Source organism: Podarcis raffonei, chromosome 16 (assembly GCF_027172205.1).
Source record: "Podarcis raffonei isolate rPodRaf1 chromosome 16, rPodRaf1.pri, whole genome shotgun sequence".
In the NCBI taxonomy this organism is placed as follows: Eukaryota; Metazoa; Chordata; class Lepidosauria; order Squamata; family Lacertidae; genus Podarcis; species Podarcis raffonei.
In genome coordinates this window covers 16,974,738-16,994,987 of record NC_070617.1, presented here as the reverse complement: position 1 = coordinate 16,994,987, position 20,250 = coordinate 16,974,738, and the positions used below count along the sequence as shown (strand labels likewise).

At 47.1% G+C, this 20,250-nt stretch overlaps 1 protein-coding gene across 2 annotated transcripts; it reads right to left on the bottom strand.

Moving 5' to 3' along the window:
• Positions 1–9,963: 9,963 nt before the first annotated feature.
• On the bottom strand, positions 9,964–19,879 carry TMEM179B (transmembrane protein 179B). Of its 2 annotated transcripts, none has more exons than XM_053369039.1 (5): positions 19,399–19,879; positions 13,407–13,594; positions 13,173–13,307; positions 11,381–11,459; positions 9,964–10,726 (listed from the first exon to the last, which is right to left on the bottom strand). In XM_053369039.1, exons 1-5 carry the CDS (start codon positions 19,495–19,497, stop codon positions 10,562–10,564), a joined length of 666 nt encoding a protein of 221 aa, XP_053225014.1. In that variant the 5' UTR covers positions 19,498–19,879; the 3' UTR covers positions 9,964–10,561. The 2 variants fall into 2 exon arrangements, with proteins under 2 accessions (XP_053225014.1, XP_053225013.1); XM_053369038.1 differs by having other exon boundaries at positions 13,404–13,594; positions 19,399–19,877.
• Positions 19,880–20,250: the final 371 nt, after the last annotated feature.

Here is a 20,250-nt window from a genome sequence, read left to right as displayed (position 1 = left end):
CAAGGAGCAAGAAGAATCACTGCTAGCTCAGGCCTCATCAGAGTATATGCAAAGTTAGGAATTATTATTATTATTATTATTATTATTATTATTATTATTATTAATTAATTTGCCCTATTGTACATCACTTCACGGGACACGGGTGGCGCTGTGGGTTAAACCACAGAGCCTAGGGCTTGCCGATCAGAAGGTCGGCAGTTCGTTTTTTTTGTTTTTTTTTAAAGAATATTTATTAGATTTTCCAATTTTTTAAACAAACAAACAAAAACAGAACAAACAAAAACATTAAAAAAGACATAAAGTTCATAAATCATACTTTTAAATAACAAATTTCTCAGACCTCCTCATACTTCTCCTCCTTGTATCCCAATTAAGGTTATTTGTTCAGCAAATCCTTCATTTAAAGCATTACAGCTTATAACATTACCTTATTTTTCAAACCCTTTTCCCCCCCATCTATGTTCCTTTATACCATTACAGCTAGAAACCACTCAATTTCAATCCAACACCATTTAACTTTCCTTAATTTTACAATATTTCTGTAAATAGTCCTTAAATTTTTTCCAATCTTCTTCAGCCGACTCTTCTCCCTGGTCACGGATTCTGCTCGTCAATTCTGCCAGTCCCATACAGTCAATCATTTTCATCTGCCATTCTTCCAGAGTGGGTAGATCTTGCGTCTTCCAATACTTTGCGATGAGTATTCTTGCTGCTGTTGTAGCATACATAAAAAAAGTTCTGTCCTTCTTTGGCACCACTTGGCCAGCCATGCCCAAGAGAAAGGCCTCTGGTTTCTTCAAGAAGGTATATTTAAATACCTTTTTCAATTCATTATATATCATTTCCCAGAAAGCCTTAATCCTGGGACACGTCCACCAAAGGTGAAAGAATGTACCTTCATTCTCCTTACATTTCCAACATTTGTTGTCGGGCAAATGATAGATTTTTGCAAGCTTGACTGGGGTCACAGAAGGTCGGCAGTTCGAATCCCTGCGATGGAGTGAGCTCCCGTTGCTCAGTCCCTGCTCCTGCCAACCTAGCAGTTCAAAAGCACGTCAAAGTGCAAGTAGATAAATAGGTACCGCTCCAGCGGGAAGGTAAACAGCGTTTCCGTGTGCTGCTCTGGTTCACCAGAAGTGGCTTAGTCATGCTGGCCACATGACCCGGAAGCTGTATGCCGGCTCCCTCAGCCAGTAAAGCGAGATGAGCGCCGCAACCCCAGAGTCGGCCACAACTGGACCTAATGGTCAGGGGTCCCTTTACTTTTACATCACTTCACACTTACATTGAACCACATCTGGCATTTAATACCCAGTTAAGAAAGAACCTTTTGGAGTTTGTGCTCAGGTCTGCTTGCAGGATTCCTACAGGCATCTGGTCAGCTACTGTGAGACCAGGATGCTAAACTAGATGGGCCACAGGCCTGATCCAGGATGCTCACCTTATGTTCTTATGAGTTCCTTTCATTTTTACTGTCCACTAATGTAGCCACCACACTTGCTCACTTGCTGAATCAACAAATGCCCTGGACAAATATTCCCAGAGTGGTGTAACAGTCAATCCCTCTTTCCAGAGAATTCTGGGAATTGTAGCTCTGTGAAGGAAAGAGGGGAACTCCTAACAATTCTTAGCACCCTTAACATACTACAGTTCCCAGGATTTTTGGGGGCGGAGGGGAACCATGACAGTTTAAAGTATTTTTGTGCTGCTTTAAATGCACAGTGCTAATGGGGTCTCATCACCTAAGCATATCAAGTCAAAATAATTGCTGGGGAAACTCTAAAACAGGGACATGTTTACTTCTGATACCCAAGACATATGTTGTGCACTTTACTTCATGACAGCAGCCAGCACAGCACAAGTCAAGCCATCAATGGGAGTTCTGTACGCAGTCCATTTACACACCTGGATCACTCGGGATTGATGTGCTTCCAGTCGCAGCCAAGAATGTGTCTCCCTGCATGCAAAGGACACGCTTCATTTACTCGATTCAAAGAAACACTGTTGTTCCGGCGTGTTTATAAAAGTTCGCTTTGGCGGGTTGAATTTTGTCAGCATAAAAGCCTGCTGTAAGGACGGCTCCGGGTTTAAATTTCAATTCTGTAATGCCTGCAGAGTTACTGGGGACAGACGTTACTTTCGCCCTGTCACCACAGCCTTGGGAAGGGTCACGTTGCTTGCCCATGGAGCACTTGGAAGAACGCAAGACGAGCCAGCAGGATCAGGCCCATGGCCTATCTAGTCCAGCATCCTGTTCTCACAGTGGCCAATCAGATGCCTGTGGGAAACCTGTGAGCAGGAAACAAGAGCCCTCGCCCTCCTGTGATTTCCAGCAGCTGGTATTCAGAAGCGTGGCTCCCTCCAAATTAGGAGAAGGAGCATAGCACTGTGTCTGGGCCTTTGACAGCCCTCTCCTCCATGAATTTGTCCAATCCTCTTTTAAAGCCGTCCAAGTTGGTGGCCATCACTGCCTCCTGTGGGAGGGAGTTTTATTGTTTAACTAAGTGCTACCTGAAAAAGTCCTGATTATTCTTCCAACATTCAGCTTCACTGATTGTCCCCGACTTCCAGAGTTATGAGAGGTGGGGGATGTTTGTAAATCTATCAGCTTTCATTGTGCGATGCATAATTTTATAAACTTCAATCATGTCACCTCTTACTTGTCTTTTCTATAAATTAAAAAATACCAATTGCTGCAACCTTTCCTCATAGGGGAGTCTCTCCAGCCCCCTTTTCCAATTTTCTGTAAATACATATTGTCTTAATATCGACTGATGTTTCACTGGTGTACGACACCCAGATATTGTATGATATGGCAGTATTGACATAGTTTTATAAATAAATAAAGTAAGCAAATACTGCCATCCACCCCTGGTGGCCAGCCATGCTGGTGTGGGAGGAAATTACTTTGTTTGGTGGAAAAGGAAAAAAGACCTTTACTATAAGCGTGGAATATATTTTCTTCTAAAAAGTACTACTAGCCATAAGAGCTATGTTCTGCTAATGCTTATGTTAGGTGCCAACTGTTGTTGGACTACAGCTCCCATCATCCCTGACTGTTGGTCCTGCTAGCTAGGGATGATGGGAGTTGTAGTCCAACAGCAGCCAGGGACCCAAGTTTGAGAAAATACAGTTGCTGTGCTGTTCCCCAACTGCCAAGAAAGTATCACAATGGTTTGCACAAAGAGAAAGCCCAATCTGTTCTTGTTAAGAGGAGACAGGGCCAGTGCTCCCAAGAGGCAGACTGAAGCAGCTGACATGGGTGGCAGATTCCCACAGAGTGGGGCCACCACGGGTGCCATGCCTGCCCCCACAACCCGGCTAAGCTAGGTTTGGCAGTGGGGTGATAGGGGGTTGCCATCTTCCCATTTCACCACCTAAGGTCAAATGGGAAGGTCCCACCCTGTGTGACTTCCCATTGCCACCCACCATTTACCGCGATTTTGGGGAGCTCGAGCGCAAGATCTCATTGGGCTGCCATGAGATTTTGTGGGGCTCTCATGAGATCTTGCCAGAACTTGGAATTCACCATGGGTGCTTCTCCTCGCTTCTCTAGCAGTGGTGGAATAGGGACATCTCTTGGATTCCCACCACCTGAGGCGATTGCCTCAGTCTGCCTTATGGACCGGCCAGCTGAGGCTGCCCCTGAGAGGAGAGCATGCAAATTTGCAAGCATTTTTTTTTTATTATTGAAGGAAATCTAAGACACCTGGCCAACCTGACAAATGCACTCAGGCCACCTTCTGTGATAAGATAAGAGTATTTCAGTCACATGAATGGACTTTCCCTGGCAACGTCTTTGCATTCTGATGAGGTTGTGCCAGAAAAGACAAAGACACACACACACACACACACACACACACTGCCCATAGTTCCCTTCTCAGGATGGGCTGAGTTTCTGGCATCTGAGCAACCCATTTAAAAAAACAAAAAACTAAATACGTGGAACCATTGCACCATCTTACCCTTTCAGCCTAAACAGAAAACAAAATGGCACGCTGGCAATGGAGGTGGGTGTGGCCTTTGTCTCCATTTCCCATTGAAGCGCTCTTTCTCCAGGGCGGGGCTTTGCTCCTTATATCTGTGCCTGGCATGACAACCAGGCACACTCTGGATCCCAGCTGTTCCAAAGACCATGTCTATCTCCTGGGTGTGTTTCCTTTTGCCACTGGCTTTTGTGCTGGCCTGGGGAGAACCACCCCAAGGGGAAGAGCAACAGTTCAGACGTCCACCACCCCCTCCAAGCCGCGAACAAATTGCAGCAGCCCTGCAGGCAAGCCATGGCGTTTGGGCAAAGCAACGCAAGGCGATGCAAGACCAGGCTCTCCAAGCTCACGAAATGTTCGTGGAGCACTTGAACAAGAAGCACAACAGCAAGTACCAGAAAGCGCCAGCAGAGGTGACCCACATTATGGTGGAGGTAAGACTGGAAGTGATGCCAGACAGCATTTGTGGTGTATTGGTTAGAGCAGGGTCTACCAAACTTGGGTCTCCAGCTGTTTTGGGACTACAACTCCCATCATCCCTTGCTAGCAGAACCAGTGGTCAGGGATGTTGGGAACTGTTGTCCAAAAACAGCTGGAGACACAAGTTCAGGAACCCCTGGGTTAGAGTGCTGGACTAGGACATGGGAGACCAGGCTTCAAACCACCACTCGACCATGAAACTCACTGAGTGTAACCTTGGGTAGACGCTGCCCCTCAAACTTACCTGCCTCAGAGGGTCACTGTGGGTGAGAATGTACGGGAGGAGAATGTACGTCACAAGGAGCATCTTTGAGAAAAAGATGGGATAAATAATAATGCTGGCTAACCCTGGGTCACCAGGGCAAGATGAGCAGAGCTGTAATCATACTTTTTCCTGCACCCCAAAATCCAAATCTGAATCCCTTCACTCCCGTGGTGTCGTCCCCTGCCCCCTATGGAGTATATTCATAAATATCCCATCATTCAGAGACTCCTTAGTCTTTTCTGTCTATCTCCTCAGCTAGCCAATCACAGCTGTGAGCAGCCAGGCCATATTCACACCATACATTGAAAGCGATATGATGCCACTTCAAACTGTCATGGCTACCCTCAAATAATTCTGGGAGGTGTAGTGTGTTCTGAGTGCTGAGAGTCCACAGTGTAGCGTGGGTTGCCAGCACCGGGGCAGGGCAAGTGTAGCACACACACCTCCCGCAGTGGACTGGGCAGCTGGGATGGGGGGACATGCAGATGAAGGAGCACGTGGAGGGTGAACAGAGCCCGCCTCCCACAGGTTTCCTGCCTGCCCACTAGGGCAACCCGCCTGCCGCCACGCCATACCACAGCGGCCAAGGAGGTATAATTCCCAGATTGGCTTGACAACCAATCCCTCTTTGCAGGGAACTCTGGGAATTGTAGCTGTGTGAGGGGAAGAGGGGAATGCCTAACAACTCTCAGCACCCTTAACAAATTGCAGCTCCTGTTCAGCTAGCAGCTAACTGAACTCAGCTTCGTTTCCTAGAGCTCCAGTCTGCTCCATCCCAGATAGGATGGGATTTGCTGGCCAGTGATGTTTGGGACAGGGGCCGTTGTTGTTGTTATTATTATTATTATTAGAATTTATATGCCGCCCTATACCCAGGCTTGAACCTGTGGCCCTGAGACTAAGAGCCGCATGCTCTACTGACTGAGCTAACCAGCTCTATTAAATGGTTCAAACTGCAGGCATTTTTACTCAACTACCCAACTGTGCCAACTTCTGTAGCTTCTTCCCACCTTTACACCCAGGAAAATTTGCATGAAAAAAACCCTTATTAAGACGATGCAGAACACACAGACGCAGCCTTGGTGAGGATGGGAGGCATAGGAGTAAGGCCACTTAAGAATTTACTTGATTTCTCCCTCCAGAACACGATGGGACGCATTTACCACATAAATTCAGTGCTGGTGAAGGCCCAATGTGGCAAGGACCAGGCGGAGGGGGACGCTGAGATCTGCGAAATCCCACTCGATGCCAAGGTGAGGAAGAGGCCTCTTATTACAAGGTTTTAAAATGGGTCTGATGAAGATAAGGGACTGGGTCGCGGGGCTGTAGCTGCCTTTTACAGGGCCTTCTCGGTGGCTGCTCCCAGACTTTAGAACTCCCTCCCTAGAGAAGCCAGACGGTCTCCCTCCTTGTTGTTCTTCCACTGGCAGGCGAAGACTGTTTTGTTCCGACAAGCCTCTGTTTGTTTGTTTGTTTGTTTGTTGTTTGTTTGAAAAGGAAAAGGCCTTTAATAGTGCTGTGCTGTTTTTCGTGTCTGTATTTTAACAAATTTGTTTTTAATATTGTTTTAATTCTGTTAGAGTTTAATTACCTGTACTTTGTAACAGCTACCTTCAACAACAACAGCAGATGCCAGTATATGGCATAGTTGAACTGGGAAGACCTTGGGAGTCACTCACTAGCAGCCCTGTGAGGTTGGATTGTTGCCACCGCCTTTAGGCCAGATCCACACACTGCTGGTCTGAGGCCAACACTTCTGATTCATTACTGGTGGGAAGCCCCTTCACACTCCGAAATGTGCTGTGTGTTTGTAAGCACACATGTCTCTGCTACAATGGGATGGGGGGTGGGGACACACACACACACATTTTTTTGACCCAAGGGCCACACTTCCTAGTGGGCAACCTTCCAGGGGCTGCATTCCAGTGTCGGACAGGGCAGGGAGCAAATGTAGTCAGAAGGCTGCATTTCAACCATGCAAATGTCATGGCGTGTCAACACACGTCTTACTCAGAATAGGCCCACTGAGGTTAAGGGACATGACTATGGCAAATTTGGGTTCATTCATATGAATGGGTCCTACTCTGAGTAGGACTTAGCTGAGCTCTGTTCAACAGTGAAGTAAATGGTGGGTGGGTTCCTCTCCTCCGCTGGAGGTACTAGTAAACTCTGTAGTTCAGGGATGGGAAACTGGTGGCCCTCCAGAAGTTGGAGTCCACCAATATATGGAGGGTCACCAGGTTGGTGAAGGCTGGACTAGAAGATCTCTGGGGTTCCTCACAATGCTCTGATCCTACCATAGCAGTGCTCCAGAGTTAACAAAGGACCATTCACACCATACATGCAAAGCACTATGGTACCACTTTAAACAGTCATGGCTCCATCCAAAGCATTCTGGGAGTTGTAGGCTGTTAAAGGTGCTGAAAGTTGTTAGGAGGCTCCCCTATTCCACCTCACAGAGCTACAATTCCCAGAGCTACCAGGGAAGAGGTATTGGATCGTGAAACCACTCTGGGAATTGCAGCTGTGATGGTGAGTAGGGGAGTCTCCTAACAAACTCTCAGCAGCACCCTTAAACTACAGTTCCCAGGATTCTTTTTTTGGGGGGGGAGGAACCATGACTGTTTAAAGTGGTACTGTAGCGCTTTAAACGCACGGTGTCAACGGCTCCTGTGCTGTATGAAGCTGTGTGGTGTAGTGGTTAAGAGCGGTAGTCTCGTAATCTGGGGAAGCGGGTTCGCGTCTCCGCTCCTCCACATGCAGCTGCTGGGTGACCTTGGGCCAGTCACACTTCTCTGAAGTCTCTCAGCCCCACTCACCTCACAGAGTGTTTGTTGTGGAGGAGGAAGGGAAAGGAGAATGTTAGCCGCTTTGAGACTCCTTAAAGGGAGTGAAAGGCGGGATATCAAATCCAAACTCTTCTGTATTGGCTGACTATTCTGATTGGCTGCCTGTGCTCCGGAGGTTCTAGCAGCAGTGGTAAGACTTTGGGCTCTCAAATTTCATTGGCGCCTTGTGCGACGCTAAAATTCTGCGGCCCCCAAACTCTTGTGCTACATTTACAGCATGGTTGTGTTGCCACCTGCAGCGTGGAAGAACCAGTCACTCTACCTTAAAACCACCTCTGCTGGCAAGGCTCTTAACCCGATCTGGAGATGTGCCATGGAGCATGCCAAGAAGTTTGCAATCATGCTAATGCAATTAAATTTTCCCCCTTCCTTTCATGCTTGCAGAAATGGGAGTGCAAGGGTGAAGTCGTCCAGCTTTACGGCATCGACACACCTTACATCCACGATGAGGACTGCACAGAGTACCAAGGCCCCGCAGTCCTCCTGAAGTCCTCTAGTGCCACCCCAAGTGATGAAGAGGAAGGCACTCCATATGTTTGATGAGCAACCTTCGAAGAAGGAATCAGATCTCTCTCTCTCTTTCTTTTTGTCCAGGGCTCTGTAATTAAGCAGATCTAGACCAGCCTTTACCAAACCGGTGGCCCTCCCAGATGCTTTGGGCTACAACTCCCATCAGCCAGCCCTTGCCAGCACAGCTGATGGGAATTGTAGTCCGAAATTTCTGGAGGGCCCTAGGTTGGAGAAGGCTGCTTACTGACCCTCACATGTCCACATTACAGATTTAAACCAGTCTTGCTTCCCCACCAAGGTATTCCGGGAATTCACAAAATTCCCTGGGGATCTACCAGAAAATCCCTGGCAGATACTGCTTTCAGCAGAAGGCAGAAGCACCCACAAGTTATACCTTTTCACCTGTAAACACCAGTCTCAAAAAACCAAAAAAAACCCCCTTACTTTATCTCTTTGGTTTTGAACTTGCTTAATGTAGAAAATAAAGCTTAGCTCAACATGCAACCAAAATTTGGGCTGATTATTATTTATTTGCTTCATAAAATGTATATAGCTTGATTGTTGTTTTAACTCTCCAAAAAAGGAATAATAATATTTTTTTAAAATCGGTAAAAAATTAATTTAAAAAAATTAAAATCAGTAATGAATGAAGAACATTCACTAACCTTCCACATATCTGGATAGGCTTGCCAAAACAAAACGAAATCTTACTCAAGCCCCTTTGTTCTCTTTGCACAGCCCTGCTTTGCTGGCTTTCTCTCCCAAGCTTTTCCTTAGCCTCCAGAGATCCACCTTGATCTACCCACCTGAAGGCTAGCCAACTTTTTAAAAAGCCTTTGTCTACCTGCTTCATATGGACATCACTGGCTCCTCCTATCAGCTACACAAGCTAACCCTTATCACCCGCAAACGGGCAGGCAAGATCGATACACACCAAACAAACTAGATACGCATTCCCATAGTCGACTTGCAGCATGTTCCGTGTGTGTGCGGTTGTGCTTAAAGCCGAAACGGCGTATATTCAACCGCCAAACCACATCTGCACAACCATCCCTACCTTTCCAAAGCTGGTGCACCAGGTGTGCCTTGCTTGCTGGACTCTGGAAGACTCTTGCGTGGGCTCTGGGTAGCTCTCACAAGATCTCACAGTAGCTTCCCAGAGCCTGGTAAGCCAGTCTGAGAGCTTTTAAGCTCTCCACCGTGCATGTGTTTAATTTGTGCAATTTCAGCCTGCCAGCCACCAAGGGTGTAAAGCTGCAATTAAATGTATGCAAGTTGTGAGTTGACTGTATAATGCTCAACTGTCCGCAAAAACAAGGCCCAGTCCCTTCGCAAGAAACATGCCTCTTCTTAGGAGGTGCCCAGGCCAGATGCCTGGAGTGTGACTCAGATGTGAGTTATTGGGACCCAAAGCTGCAATGCTGAATGGAGCTCAGCACTGGCAGTAGGTGAGGGTTCCCTGACCTGTTCTCAGTCCACACAGGTATGAAAATTTGGTTCTTACAGAGACACAGCCTACCTTTCATCCTTTCAGTGGTATAGCATCTGCTTTTACATGCAAAGGTCCAGGTTCAATCCTGGGCATGTCCAGGAACGACTGGGGGGAAACTCACTGTCTGGAACCCTGAGAGCTGCTGCCAGTCAGTGTAGACAATACTGAGCTAATGAACCAATGGTCTCATGAAGCACAAGAAGATTCCTGTCTTCCTACACTGCCCTGTAGCGGAGACTGACCGTTTTCAAGAGGGGCTGAGAATGGGTAGGGGGGAAGTTAGAGGGCGCTGTTAATATGGAAAAGAGACAGATTCCATGGCCCTTCAGGCAATATTAAAAGTCCAGCACCTCACTCCAGAAGGGGCTTGTCCATCTGAAGGTCTTTAAAAAATATATTTTATTGGTTTTTTGTGAGAAAACAATAGAAACAGGCAAGTTCTCCTTCACCGCACTACAAAAGAACAAGCCGTTGGAAAGCTTTTGAGGTTATCCCAAGTAGGAGAAATTATTGAGTCCAAATGACTAGAGAAGTCACTTCAGATAGTGTTCTGCAGTTTCAGGAAGGCAGACGAAAGGTGAGGATCTTGGGGACATTCCTGAATGTACTCCACAAGTCGACTCCAGGTAACAAGGAAGTCAAAAGATTTTGCCTTTCCTTTGGCCAATTCTATCTCAAATGTCAATTTTTCCACCTTGGAAATGCAAACGTCTGCAGAGCCATTGCTCAAAAAGTTAAGCTGCTGACCACCTTCCAGGTTCTTGCAATTCTGCAATTTCTAGTCGAGCAGCCACGTAATGTGAAGGAGTCCATTAGAAGTTAACAGGTGGTTCTTCGGAAACTTTTGCTGTCCGGGCACAATAAGGGAGAGACCCCCCCTCTTCTATGAAGCTGATGGGAAAGAGAAGGCAAAAGTGGGGTGCCCCGGATCTGCTCCCTAAAGAGCAGCAGAGATGATAATGGTGGCGATACCCCCACTTCACGAAGGCCCACGTGGTCCATCCCCAATGATAGGCGCTGTCTCGTCGTCGTTCCACGTGAGGCCGCTGCTCTGAGGGGGCTGGAATGGGAATTTGCCGACACTCTCCAAGTACAGCAGCAACGCCGTCAAACACCAGAAGAAGAAGTTCACCCAGGCAGCCGCCTGAAGTCGGGAAAGGAGAAGAAGGGGCAAAGTCAGAATGAAAACCTGTTTCGTGCAACCGGGTGCCCTCTAGATGTTTTGGATTTTGTCAGCTGTGTTGAGCTGTGGGCTGTATAGACAGGAGATGCATTCCAAAACGTTGGTAGGGCACCAGGTTGGGAAAGGCAGCTGTAAATTTTTAATTTCTTCTAGTTCACCACTGTAGTTCACCACTATCAGTAAAAACGGTTAAAAAAATTAATAAGCTAAAAACAGATTAAGACACACACCAGCATTCTAGATCTCTGGGTAGGCTTGTCTAAACCAAAATGTTTTTAGCAGGTGCAGAAAGGGATACAGTGAAGGCGCCTGCCTGCTGTCAAGTGGCAAGGAGTTCCAAAGTGTAGGTGCCACCACACTAAAAGATAAAATGCAGGATGGGTATTATGTGGCATCTACAACTGTGCATGAAGTAAACACATGTGCAAGAATTTGGATTACGCTGCCAGAACATGGACAAATATTACGGTAAGTGCAGTTAAGACTAGATTTCTGTACGTGGTGAACATTTTTACCTGGGGGTGTGACTGAGATAAGACCCCTTTGCCGAGGAGAAGCTGAGGAACAGCGACAAATAGCTTTGATTCAATAGTCTGCCATTTAAGCACCACTCACCTCTGCAGTGTAGAGGTTGTCATAGAACCTTGCGGCACGATAGGGCTGGACCCAAGGGCGGTGCTGAGCTTCTTGACAACTGCAAGGCGGGAAGCGAGGAGAGACAAGCCAGAGCAGTTAACTCACTGTAGTCGAAAGGTGTCACTCAAGTGAAAACAGGTGCCCAGGAAACTGTTGAGGACCCAGTCAGATTAATGGTCCATCTACCTTAGTGCGATCTACACTGACTGGCAGCAGCCCTCCATGGTTCCAGGCAGGGGGCATTGCCAGTCTTACCTGGAGATGTTGCCAGGGATTCAACATGGGTTCCCCACAAAATAGAACAAGGTTCTATTTTTGTGTGTGCCATATATGAAAAATATTTTTTATATCTGAAGTATTCTATAATAACATGAATACAATGCATTACTTACCTATGCATATTTATCCATATAATCTAGAATAACAATGGAAACATCTATCTAAAAGCATAGAAATATGATGCAAACTCCCTGTATCTACTGCTATACTATATTCATATAATACTAATATACAGCAAACGATCTCATAGACACACACATTATTTATATAATACTAAGGGACACGGGTGGCGCTGTGGGTTAAACCACAGAGCCTAGGACTTGCCGATCAGAAGGTTGGGGGTTCGAATCCCTGCGACGGGGTGAGCTCCCGTTGCTCGGTCCCAGCTCCTGCCAACCTAGCAGTTCGAATGCATGCCAAAAATTGCAAGTAGATAAATAGGTACAGCTCCGGCGGGAAGGTAAACGGCGTTTCCGTACGCTGCTCTGATTTGCCAGAAGCAGCTTAGTCATGCTGGCCACATGACCCGGAAGCTGTACACCGGCTCCCTCAGCCAATAAAGCGAGATGAGCGCCGCAACCCCAGAGTCGGTCACGACTGGACCTAATGGTCAGGGGTCCCTTTACCCTTAAGGCAGTAAATAATATCTCATATGTGTGCGTGTTACACATTTAAACAGGAACCTGCTTTCTGAACTTGGTCCCTCTAGCTCAGTATTGTCTACACAGATCGGCAGAGGCTCTCCAGAGTTTCAGACTGGAATCTCTCCTACTCCTACTGGGTGACCCCAGAGATTGAATGTGGCACCTTCTGCATTCAAAGCAGATGCTCTACCACTGAGCTACAGCCTGTCATGCAAATTACCCCCACCCCCAGCATCTTGTATTCCCTGAGGACAGGATTTTAGAGGTATAGCAGAAAAGCCACATCCAGACCTAGTTTATCTTGGAGGGTGCCTCCATAAACCACTTGCTAGCAGGCAGACACGTGGTACTCTGCTATCATTTACCCCATAGCTTCTGAGCTAGACTATCAGCTGATGAAAATTAGATCTTGTATAACTTAATCTATCAAGGCAAAAAGACCTTGTGAAATCTCAACTGCTTTCCAATTAAATAAATGCTTCACTAAAGAACTAACCAAGACAGAATTAACCAAAGACGTCCGGTTGTTGAGCCCAAAGCCAAGAGGGGGAAAAAGGAGAGAGGGGGAAGACTTCTGAGAGAAACAAATATATCGAGCCATCAATACACGGACCACATTAATACCATACATTTAATGTGCTATGGTGCCACTTAAAACTGTCATGGCTTCCCACCAAAGGTTCCTGGGCCACTCACTGCTCTCAGCCTGATCTACCTCACAGGCTGGCGGGATAAACAAGGAGCGGGAAGAACCAGGCCCACCATTTTGAGCTTCTCTGGGGGAAAGGTGAGCTATAAAGGCAACCAACCAATTCAAGCGAGGACTGAGCATCTTTTCTGGCATTTACCTCGGTGCAGCCGCAGAAGTATGAATGGACCCACAGAGAGCATCCATGCCGACCCGAAGGATGCAGGCCGAGATGAGCAAGAAGAAGAGGACCACAGCTGAGATAGCCAAGAACGCCTTGACCCAAACGTCACCCCTGTGGGGAGAGACAGAGGACAGGGGATGTCAAGAATAAGCCAAACACAACCCAACTGGAAAACTCCCCGTTTCGCTCCCCGCCTTCGTGACTCACGACCGTCTCTCGCTGTCACCGAAGCAGGAAATGTAGACGCTGCGGAGAAGAGCCACGAAGGAGGAAATGGCGGCCAGGAGGGAGACGGCCGAGACAAAGTAGCAAAGCGAGACGTGGCTGGAAGTGCTTAAGCTCAGAGTCCCATTGTAGCGCACAGTCCCATAGAGGATGCACTGGCCACCGAACTCCCCCTGGAAGGAAGGAAGAGAGGGATAAAGTGAGAAAGGATGGGGATTCCTCCTAAAAGTCAACACCAAGGGAGCCACCACTGAGAAGGCCCTGTCATGGATCCACGTCAACCAAGCAGCCCCCACAGGCGACACCGACAATACCCCTTCTCCTGCCCACTGTACGGTCTGAGATGACTGACAACGGGGATGGTACTCTTTTAGCTATTTGGGTCCTCAGCCTATTGCACAAAGGCAAAATTTACAGCCACAACCCCGCCCACTTTTACTTTCAGCCCCGCCCATCACTGGCACCTGCCACACCACCTGAAGGGGCATGTGCCCCTTGGGCTGAAAGGGCTCCCCAATCTTGCCCTAGACAGTACAGGTATTGCCGCCCCACCTTATGTGGGGTGGGTGGGTTACGTCCTGCCCCCGCACATAAGTGAAAAGTGGGGAGCACCTTCTAAACACCCTTTAAATGCCTTCTCCGCTGCCCTCCCTGCAATCCAGACCAAAAATACTGTATCCAAAAATATCCACAGCTAGAATGGAAGCTCTGGAGCCAGCGGGAAGCTCTAGGAATCATGGAAAAGTGGCAGCTGTAGCTGTGCAACCCCATGCATACACTGTTGGGGGGGGGCGCTGAGCAGCCTAAAAAGCGTAACTGCACCTCCTGTCCCTCTGGACTCACAAAATCCTCTTCTGATGCCATGGAGACTCTCCAGGTCTCTCCCGCTATTTCCAGGTTTGAATCTATTTACTTACCGTATTTTTCGCTCGATAACACGCACCTGACCATAACACGCACATAGTTTTTAGAGGAGGAAAACAAGAAAAAAAAATTCTGAATGAAACAGTGGATGTATCATTTTTGTGCTTCATGCTGCGGCCACAGACATGTGATTTGACGGTGAGTTTGGGGTAGCCCAATGCAAAGATCCTGAGGATCCATGTGGATCTGTGCTTTGTAACCACGTTTTTGCACCATTGCAGCCCCAGGCAACAGTGGGTGCGTGATTTTTTTGGTGCAGGCTGTAGCCATGGACATGCTATGTGATCTGATGGTGAATTTGGGGTGACCCAATGCAAAGATCCTGAGGATCCATGTGGATCTGTGCTTTGTAACCACGTTTTTGCACCATTGCAGCCCCAGGCAACAGTGGGTGCGTGATTTTTTTGGTGCAGGCTGTAGCCATGGACATGCTATGTGATCTGATGGTGAATTTGGGGTGACCCAATGCAAAGATCCTGAGGATCCATGTGGATCCATGCTTTGTAACCACGTTTTTGTACCATTGCAGCCCCAGGCAACAGTGGGTGCGTGATTTTTTTGGTGCAGGCTGTAGCCATGGACATGCTATGTGATCTGATGGTGAATTTGGGGTGACCCAATGCAAAGATCCTGAGGATCCATGTGGATCCATGCTTTGTAACCACGTTTTTGTACCATTGCAGCCCCAGGCAACAGTGGGTGCGTGATTTTTTTGGTGCAGGCTGTAGCCATGGACATGCTATGTGATCTGATGGTGAATTTGGGGTGACCCAATGCAAAGATCCTGAGGATCCATGTGGATCCGTGCTTTGTAACCATGTTTTTGCACCATTGCAGCCCTGTTTTTGCATCAGATCATTGCTATGTGATCTGATGGTGAATTTGGGGTGACTCAATGCAAAGATCCTGAGGATCCATGTGGATCCGTGATTGGAACCACGTTTTAAGTAGGGAGGGAAGGAAAAACATAGAAGCGACAAGGAGAGGGGTGTGCAGAGAAGCAGCTGGCTAAGAATGCAGGAGAGGGGTTTTACCGGAGGGAGGAAAGGAAGGCAAAAGTCCCCCCCCCCCCACACACAAGCCAGCCAGCTCTCTCTCTCTCCCCCCCCCCAACCTGCATGTTGCCTTCGAGTCCCAGACGCACGGAAAGGAATTGCCTGGAGGGGAGGGGTTTTCTCTGCTCTTTGTTCCGTTTGAGCAAACACAGTAAGGAAACAGAAGCGGGTGGGCAGTAAGACCCTGAGGCAGAATGCAGGAAAGCAGCAACTTCCTCCTTTCCTCCCTTCTCTGGACGATTTGATATTTGCCTGATTTTTGCCTTCACTCGCGCTTGTCAGCTCCAGGGACCACACATTCGCTCAATAACACGCACAGACATTTCCCCTTACTTTTTAGGAGAAAAAATCTGCGTGTAATAGAGGGAAAAATACGGTATTTATTTCCCGGTGCCGCACGTAAAGGCTGTCGTGTGCGAGTCGATGCCTGTAGCATATGCAGGCAGAAGAGAAATAAACCCACAGCGACCACTTCTTCTGTCGCTTCCTTAATGTGGATGGCAAGTTCCTTGGACTTGTTCTCTCAAAAATTGCAGAAAGCCACGTACTTCCAAGAAAAACGATTAAAAGCAGCTCCCCATTTATGTGGGGGTTACGTTCCGAGGTACCACACGTTTAAGTGAAATCGCACTGGGAACACCATTGAAAAAGCCTGTAGAACCCTCTGGAAACCTTTGAAAAACCCTTTTTTTAAAAACCCCAAATCCAGCAAACTCCGCCACAATCGCTCCCCACAAACCTCCTTCCTCTACACTCCAACTCTCCACAGGCCTCAAATGTTGGTGCAAAGGTTCATGGGGTTGCTAGATGCTCTTTTTGCACAATTTTGCCATTTTCATGCTATTTTCACCCCTTTTCGTGCCACTTCCAGGTTCACAGCAATGCACACAGTCTGGGTGGTGCACACCTTGAACACACATAAATGGGGGGTGGGGTTGCCTGTACTATGCTAGAAAAGGCAGCTGAGAGCATTGCTTGCTTCCTAGCTCAGCCTGTCAGAAAGGCCATTTGGCCCTGGCAATGGGCTCAACAGGGGGCGTCAAATTTTGACACTTCTTAATTTTTCAACAACTTGTTTTTATGTATAACGGACTCAAATGTGACATACTCGCTCAGGCAGAAAAGCACTTACTGTATTTCATTAAAAAAACAAACAAACCCTGTTATGTCTCAATCTCTTTTTGGTGCTTTATTTTGTGTTTGGGTTATTGATAGCCTTATTTTTATTACAGCTAGTGGCCTCAAAGGCTGAAAGTGCTTCAGGGCCCTATGAAACTCCTTGCTACAAGAACCAGAGAGTACTCTGCTTCACGTTTTGAAAATATAATGTTTAGCGTGCATGTGTGTGTTTTTTTAAAGTTAATTTCATTACCCCCAGCAACTAATAATGGTGTTGCTTGCGTAATCTCTGTTGAAGCTGTTGATGATGAAAGGAAGCGAGTGTGGTTTAACGGTTACAAGGAGCAGCATAAACCCAGGCTGAGTTCATGAAGCTCCCCAGAAGAACTCAAAACAGTCTTTCTCTCTCTCCACCTAACCTACCTCACAGGTTTGAGGATTAAAGGAGGGGGAACCCCTTGAGGTCTTTGAATGAACACAACATATAAATTAAATAAATAACTTTTGTGGTTGTTCTAATAAAGGACGCGTTTTAAAAAATTACTTCACAACTGTTGACTAATATTAGTGTGGTAGCACCAACACTGTGGAACTCCCTGCCTATTGATATCAGGCAGGAACCTTCACTGTATTTTTTTCTGGCATTCTTATTTAGACAAGCCCACCCAGGTGTTTAGAAATTTTTTATTTATTTTTTATTTATTGAATTAAGAACTCAGGGTGGTTCACAGCATAAAAATACGGAATAACAAAGCACATAATAAAAACAATTAGAAAAATAAAACAATAACCCCCAATCCCACAGATATATTTAAGGCACCAGATGAACTTCCCTGGGGAAGAGAATTCCACAAGTTTTAATTTGTTTTAGTTTATTCTATTGTGGTCTTAGCTTTCTGTTATGTTTTAAATTGTGGTTGTAAATTTTTTAAATGATCATTTTTATTGTTTTATCTTTTTGCAAACCACTTTGAGGTTTTTCCCCTACATCAGGCGGTATCTAAATTTTATGAAATAAATAAAATAGGGATCACATGAACAAACCTTTTTTCTTTTTCTTTTTGGACCAAATGTTTAAGCCTATTTATTTGAAAAGAAATAAAAGCCTCCTCTCCCCACAATAAACAAAGCATCATTTAATCAATGCAGGCTTTATGGCAGTATAATTGAACATGAGAAAGGAAAAAGTGTGTTGCAGGGTTTTTATGTTAGAGGTTATTCTTGATGATAATTTTGGTATTTTTAAAACTGCTCTGAGCAAAAAAATAAACAACAACAACTGCATCTGCTCCAACCCCCTCCCTGATTGCCTGATCTCTTTCATCTGTTCCCTGGCGACTTCTAAACCCCAGGCTGAGAATATTGCCTCTTCTTTCCTCCAAACCATTGTGCCCAGGGAAAGAGCCAGTGCAACTATAAAAGGTAAAGGGACCCCTGACCATTAGGTCCAGTCGTGACCGACTCTGGGGTTGCGGCGCTCATCTCGCTTTATTGGCCGAGGGAGCCGGCGTACAGCTTCCGGGTCATGTGTCCAGCATGACTAAGCCGCTTCTGGCGAACCAGAGCAGCGCACGGAAACGCCGTTTACCTTCCCGCCGGAGTGGTACCTATTTATCTACTTGCACTTTGACGTGCTTTCGAACTGCTAGGTTGGCAGGAGCAGGGACCGAGCAACGGGAGCTCACCCCGTCGCAGGGATTCGAACTGCCAACCTTCTGATCGGAAAGTCCTAGGTTCTGTGGTTTAACCCACAGCGCCACCCACGTCCCAGTGCAACTATAGCTAGGCCATCCCAAAACAAGGGAGTGTTCATCCGCACAGGCCAGTAAGGTGAGTGCCAAGCACATGTGACACAGGCCCGGAAGGCTGTCGGGCGAAAGTGCTCCCGGCAGCAAAAGGATTTGTGCAGGAAGTCAGCCAAACTCTCACTCAGCTGACGAGCATTAATGTGCACGGCTGATGCTCATATGACACGACACCACACGGCCTGCTTTTTAAAAATATGCAAGTTTGGTGCATTATTATAAATCTTTTGCAACAATCCGAGGTTGGGTCAGTAGCTGTGAGCTCAGATTTCCCCATTTCCCAACGGAAAACCTTTGGAACCATTTTTTTCAGAAGCCTTCGCGTTCTTTCCAGCAAAACAGCAGACTTCCAAAGGTCCTCGCGAGGAATGAAGCCACTTAGGCAAAACCGGTTTCAAGTTGGTGTTAACTGTTTTGTATGTAGCTGTCTCGTTACAGCGGATGGTGGAATAGGCAGGTTCATGAGGACTAGAGACTTGACAGAGTGCACAAATTGTTGTTTTAAAAAAACTCTCCACCACCCAAGGTAGCTCAGGGAAGTCTGAATGCAAACTCAGAAAGGCAGTAATAGATGGGTTGGGGATTGCATTTTAATTTTTTAAAAATCAGGCGCGTGACACCCTCTGACTTGGAAGCCCTCGACCTCTTATCCCATACATACAAAGATTGGGTGTTCTGCGGTTATAAAAGCAGAGTTTTTTCTAAAGAGGTTCTGGCGCTCAAAAATCAACATGGAAGAGGAGATGAATTCTAAGCCACCATGTGGAACATAAATTGCTCTCTGCATGCACTCAGGGGTGCCCTTTCTTATTGATACGTTACAAGCAAAAATGCTGGACACACTGCACTTTGGCAGGCCCAACGACGCAGCTCTGGTCGTGCACAGCTACTCCCTCCTCTGCACTCAAGCGAAAGCCCGGCGCCCTCTTCACGTGCTCAGAAACACTCTTGCGCCACTAAGCGGTGGCTCTTTAACGGGACGAGCGCAAAAGCGCAGGAGAACTTTTTTGCCCGGGATGGGAAAGGGAGACTTTGCGGGTCCGGGATCGCCCTCTCTCTCTCTCGGGACCTTACCTGGGTAACGGTGAGGGCGGAGGAGCAAATGACTCCGCACAGGAAGGCGGCGGCGTTCAGGGCCAGCTCGACCAGGAGCAGCCCGGACAGCTGCGCCATCTTCCAGCCGACGGTGCTGGGAAGGGGCTGCCCAGCTGCCGGTCTCCGCCCCGTCGGAGGGGAGGAGAGAGAGAGAGGAGAGGCGTCGTCAGCGCTCGAGGGTTGACAGCCGGGACGTCAAAGCGTTTGGCGCTGCACACAGGCAGGCAGTCCAACAGCACCGGTGGGATTTCTGCCTGACAGCAGCTGTAAAATTAACTGGCAAAGACGCACCAAGTTTACTTCTTTATTTATTGCATTTGTTATGTAATAACCAGGGCCGGATTTAGGTTTGAGGGGGGTGTGATGAAGGGAGAGAAGAGACACACACACAAAGGATGAAATTTTTATTTTACAAAAAGCACCTCCTGTGAAATATTCTCATGCACTCACTATAAGCCTGCTCCTCCCCTCCCAAAACTTTTAGTGGCTTCCTAAAAAAAACTTTCCCCCTAACCAGTGAATCTGACACTTTGCTTTGTCTCAGTTCAGGGCTACATATGGACTGAACATTTAAGGCACACCCCTACACAAAGATTCTTGGGAATTGTAGTCTGACCCCTCACAGAACTAGAATTTCAGGTACCCTTAACAAACTAGCTACCAGGATTCTTTTGGGGAAAGAACACAATTTAAATAATAAAATCACAGCATTGTAGAGTTGGAAGGGACCCCAAGTGTAATCTGGTCTACCCCCTCCCCGCAATGCAGAAATCCTGCCCACAGCCATCCCTGGGTGGACTCAGCCCAACAACCTTCTGGTTAACAGCACGC